We start from the raw sequence: 5474 nt of genomic DNA on the forward strand, positions 1-5474 counted from the left end.
TTAAAAAAATAGGTTCAATTTATTTTTTATTCATTTTTTAAATAGGCTAACAAAACAGCTTGATCATTTGAACAAAGCAATAGCGCAAGAAAAACTAACACAAGGCAAGCAAGCAATTCGCACGTTTTCATTTTTGCATATGAGGGGCTTTAAACCGGGGGTTGAAATCCGGACAGGTTGTTATAGCTACCCAATCCACAGGGGTCCCCCCACCCACCCTTAGACATCCTTATATATATAACACACAAAGCCTTGCATGTCCCAATAACTATTAAAACAGAGCGTGTCCCGAGCGTTTGCGGTTCAGGCTGACTGAGTGACTCTATCATCAGAATTTGGCCCGTGGCAAAAGCCTGTGATTGGGTCCAAACGCAGAGCTGTTCTCAACTTTAATATGTGCCTCATAACCGCGCGCAGGAGAACGCTGTAGGATTATCGGAGAGAAATATCGCTCTTCATCACCTCGCGTTTTCTCATTGACACACGCTGGCGAGTGTGCGTGCGTGCGTGTGTATGTGAGCGTATGTATGTATGTGTGTGTGTGTGTGTGTGTGTGTATGTGTGTGTGCGTGTCTGTTTAAGCCTAACTTTTTAAAGGATGATATATCTTGGATATTTCCTGTTTCTTTTTTGTGGGCTCACGCGTGTCATGGCAAGTTACCCGATATGGTGGTAAGTTTTATGACTTTTTTAACCTTTCCTTGTGAAAAAACAATGAGTTTGGTAGTCTAGAGCGCGTAAATGACAAGCTTTTCAACTTGACAATGATTTGGGGGACTGAAAATATCTTTGACGTCAGTTGTAACTTATACCGGTATTGATATGATGATCGGTGACGCTATCTATCTATCTATCTATCTATCTATCTATCTATCTATCGTGCACCTGTTAGTCGTTTGAAGTTCAATAAGTAAATTGCAGGATCAATTTTTATCAACAAAGACTTATAATCCTGTGTAAATCATGTTCAATTCATTAATTAAACGTTTCATTTATTCATTGAAGTTGTTAGTATAATTAGTTATTTTCATCTACCTAAAAGTTTAACAACTGCAAAAAAAAAAAAAATCTCTTTTGTCGCCGATAAATTTTATGACAGGCTGGCCGTCAAACCGGGCTGTTTTTAAATAAAACCCATGCGAGGAAATGCGATTTGTGTTACGTGTTATTTTGTAATAGATCAGTGCTGTTAATGTAGCACTTCAGTTTGTTAAATCTGCTCAATTTCGTTAATCAGAGATAAACTTTGTCGGAAATAATAAATAAGGCTTACAGCATATTCAGTTTTTGTATTATTATTTTTTTATGAACATTATTGTATGCTTTTGAACACTTAGTTGTGATCATTGTATTTTAAACAGGCCTGAAAATACTTCTTCTAATAATAATAAAGTAAAAGAGGAAACTGTGGCTGATGAGGTTGGAGAATGATTTTAAGCACATCTAATTGGCTGTTAAAAGTATGCAGAATTACAATATCATTTGAGACTGAACAAATTCACGGGAACTTTCAATGCATTTTATTACAAACATTCTCTTAAAATAACTTCATGCTTGTACGAAAAAGTACAGTTCATAACTGACACATAGCAAACGTTCGAGGTGTTCTCTAGGACTCCACCGATTTCACTCACACACCTAAAGATCATTGTTTCAGGGAGGCAAGACAATAAAGCAGAGTTTTCTCAGTGGTTGTAAAAGCTGTAATTGAGTAGGTCATTAGTCACAGTCCAGGCTGCTCTTTTTTGTTAATTGTTGTCTGTCTGACCCTCTTGAGATTTTAAAAGCTGTGCTTTCCTTCTCATTCACAATGCCAGTTCACAGGACAGCATCCAGAAACTTCTGTTGCTTATTATGGGCAGCCAACCCTTGTGGAAAAAGATGTGTGCTTGATTGTATTGAATGTGCACTTGTTATGTACTTCAAATCTTATAAGTATATTTTTAGAAAACTGTACTTGCAGATAATATTAATGAAATAAAAGCCCACTCTGTAAGTACACTTTCTTGACTGTTTCGTAAGTACACTTTTAAAAAAGTGCAATGAAAAGTTTTACTTTTTATGGACATTTTAACTTTTCATAATGTTTTGAATAATCTTTTGAAGAACAGCACTTATTTTTAAGTGCTGACTAACATACTAAAGTACACGTAAAGCATTTGCTTATCATTTTAACTGTAGTGCCGTTGTTAAAAAATAGTTCTTTGATGCATTTAAAGTTAATATATTTGTACTAAATTACAGCTTTATCATAATGAGTGTGTAATTACAAATACATTTAAATACATGACATACAAGTTTCAACAGAAATGGCATTAAAGTATATTTCAGTTCACCATAAATAGCACTTTAACCATATTTCAAAGACAATAAAAGTAATTATGAAATTACATATAAAGAACTTAATTGGGTCAAAACACTCTTAAATTCAACTAATTGCATTTAATATAAATGTAACCTTTAATACTTAATCATTTAATTGTAAATAGCATGCACTTAGGTTTCTGAAAACAATGCATTGTGTTCGCAATTAAATATGTTCCTTTAAAGTATATTATTTTCATAATAAGCACTCTTTTTTAAAAGTAATGCTAAAGTGTTCTTCTGTTTCACAAGGGGTGTGATACACAAGTGCATGTTCCGTCAAGGTATAAAACTGTCTAATAATCAACACAAAAAGCTACAAAAACACTGAGGTATACAGCTAACCATCAATACAGCTAGAATGTGCATTGCTTCTGGAGTCACGTTTTTTTTTTCAAGTTCAGCTTCATGGTAAAATGTGAGAAGTTAGAAGTATCAGAAAGTGTCAAGTTTGACCTAGATCAGTCTATACTATATATAGTTAATGAGAAATTTACTGCCTCGCTTTGTGTGAAAAGACCCAAATGTGCCAATTTCTCTTGGTTAAAGCAATCAGCTTCTGACAGAGGTGTAAGTGAAGTCATTGAAGTTTCTTCGATTCAGTTTTTAGGCAGAGAGAGTTATGTGATATGATAACCTGCGGTGATTTACCGCAGGACTGCTAATGTCCATGCAGAGGAGACCTGGACAGCACAGGTGTATACTGCTGGATAACACCGAACCTAGTGTTATGTTTTGCTTTGTATCATTGTGAAGGAGGTTTGTGATGTGGGCCAGGTATAGAGACCAGGTTCATGGCTTCCTGCGCCTCCTCATGACATGCACCTCCACCCCCGCGCTCCACCTTAAAAGATAAATACCTGGAGGTGAAAGCTTGCCGCACATTCCTTCTCCCAAACACTTCTCTCTTGATGTCAAAGTCGGCTCTGTGGCCCCGGGGCCTACAAGTAAAGTGGTAATTCAGAGGTGCACTTGCTTGGGCTTGCTGAAATATGCATTAAAACCTAGACTGGATACACACACAGCAAATATATCTAAGACTCCACAGGGAATGTTCATTTCTGTCCTATTGTCTTTGAATTACCTGGCTTTAGGGGATTTTGGGGGGAGGTAAAGACGGTACTGTTCTGCCAGGGTGGAGGTGGGATATCAGTTGGTCATCCTTTCGTTTGGGATATCGCTAAAATATGACCGAGCTTGGTTCAAAGTATTGAGAGTTGCACACAACTGATGCAAATTAGGACAACCCTATAAATGCTTGATTGTATCTCCCGATAATTGTTTGAAGAAATTATCCAATCTCAGTGCAGTCATACAAAATCAATGAATTCGTTTTGGCCCAATGTGCTTTTATTTTTATTTGTTGAGTTCTCTGCTCTTACTAAATGATGGTGATCTCAATATCATGAGCTGCAACAGATGACGGGGCAGACACACACCCAAGTCAGCTGAGCATGAGGACATGTCACTGAAACACCTGTTCACCTCACTCAGCGGTGGTGACGTCTCAAATTCATCAGCTTCTGGCAAAGTACAATACCAAAGTATGAGGTGGTGATTCTAGCCGTCAGCAGAGCCTATTAATTATCACTTTAGTCTTGACTGCAGTATACCTGAGGGCTGTCCACGCTTGACGGCATCTTTACCCACAAACCGTTTGCCAGCTAAAAAAGTGAAACGGTAGAAACAATAGTTCTAGCTGTAAATCTAATGGATGAGCCACAGTTGAAGCTGTCATAAAATAGCCAATGTGACCGCATAAATTAATTCTATATTAATGCATGCAAACCTACATTACTTGCAGTCGCTTTTCCGTGGCTTAATCAAGGCTTACCTGTATGAAATAAGTGTAACGCAGCCTCTCTTAGCTTTTTGGGTGAATAATGAAACCTCTCAATGCCATTAAAAAATAACGAATATGAATCTCATTTACAGCTCAATTGAAACTGTAAATCTCTTTCTGATTATGGTGAAAAAACAATGTGCTTATAATGATTAGTTCTTATTTAATTAAGTAAAACATCAATGCATTGCAATGTAGTTATTTTTCTATTACAGTAACGAAGATGTAGAATCACTAGAGAATCATTATTGAGAATAATGTTAATTATAATGGTAATGGTAAAACATTTTTTTGGGTTAAATGCAACCTGGGCATAATTTTGTGCAACTTATCCTATTGATTCATTTGAGGATGCTGCTTGTGTTCAACATAAAAATGAGTTCAAATATAAAACTACTGGACTGTTTTAGCGCCTACCACACAACTAAATATTAATTGCACTTAATCGTACTGTAATTGAGATAATGGAACAGATCAAGTTATACTGAGTGAATTTGACTAATTTTGACGATATGCAAATAACCACATAGTTCAAAGATTAGCCAGCCTACATTCAATTATATATAATCGATTTACTCTGTGAGGTCTGTTTTCAAAAACATGCTGAGATATATCACATTGAATGTATAACATTCTATAAGTCATCAAAATAAATTGCAAGAGTTTTATAACTAAATTAAACAAATTTAATCCCCATGTGTAATTAGTATTAGTAAAATACTTATGCAAAAATTAATTTAATCCATTTCCATTTTTCCAAACTTAGGTAAAATTTCCACCCATTTTTGAGTACAAATGCACTGTGTTTGCATTTATTTGTGCATTAAATTACAGATAAATATGAAATGTGTGCCTCATATTGTGATCTCAGAAGTATATTTAGCCCAAGGACATGTTGCATTCATAGTTTTGACACTGCCTTAATCAACTCCACATTTAATCAATGTTCATCTACTGAAGCTCCCTCGGCATCCATGCTTTTTCCACACTTGTTTGACTTGCGCTCGGCATTGAGGTGAAGTTGGTTTGCGCACCTGAAAAGTCTCCCGTGTGCTGTGGTCATAAAGAGTTGGTGCAAGCTCTAAATAAACTCAATTCTTGTCAAGAAAAAAAAAAAGAGACAGAAATGGCAACTGACCGATATTTTAATCTCAATTCAAGCGTCGGTCCATGCCCCCTCCAGTTCGGCCCTTGGGTAGCACTGAGGGTTGGTTGTGTATTTATATGCATGTAAAAGAAATGCATGCATCAGCGTGAGACAGACGGG

General features: G+C 36.3%; 1 protein-coding gene across 1 annotated transcript in view; it reads left to right on the top strand.

Moving 5' to 3' along the window:
- The first annotated feature begins 534 nt into the window (after positions 1-534).
- Positions 535-5474, top strand: part of wnt3a (wingless-type MMTV integration site family, member 3A) — a 19809-nt gene continuing 14869 nt past the window's right edge. The window contains exon 1 of the mRNA XM_016537378.1: positions 535-672. Within this exon, the coding sequence (XP_016392864.1) occupies positions 599-672 (74 nt within the window). The 5' untranslated portion in view covers positions 535-598. The remainder of the gene's footprint in view (positions 673-5474) is intronic.

Source organism: Sinocyclocheilus rhinocerous, unplaced genomic scaffold (assembly GCF_001515625.1).
Source record: "Sinocyclocheilus rhinocerous isolate Xijiao unplaced genomic scaffold, SAMN03320098_v1.1 scaffold306, whole genome shotgun sequence".
In the NCBI taxonomy this organism is placed as follows: Eukaryota; Metazoa; Chordata; class Actinopteri; order Cypriniformes; family Cyprinidae; genus Sinocyclocheilus; species Sinocyclocheilus rhinocerous.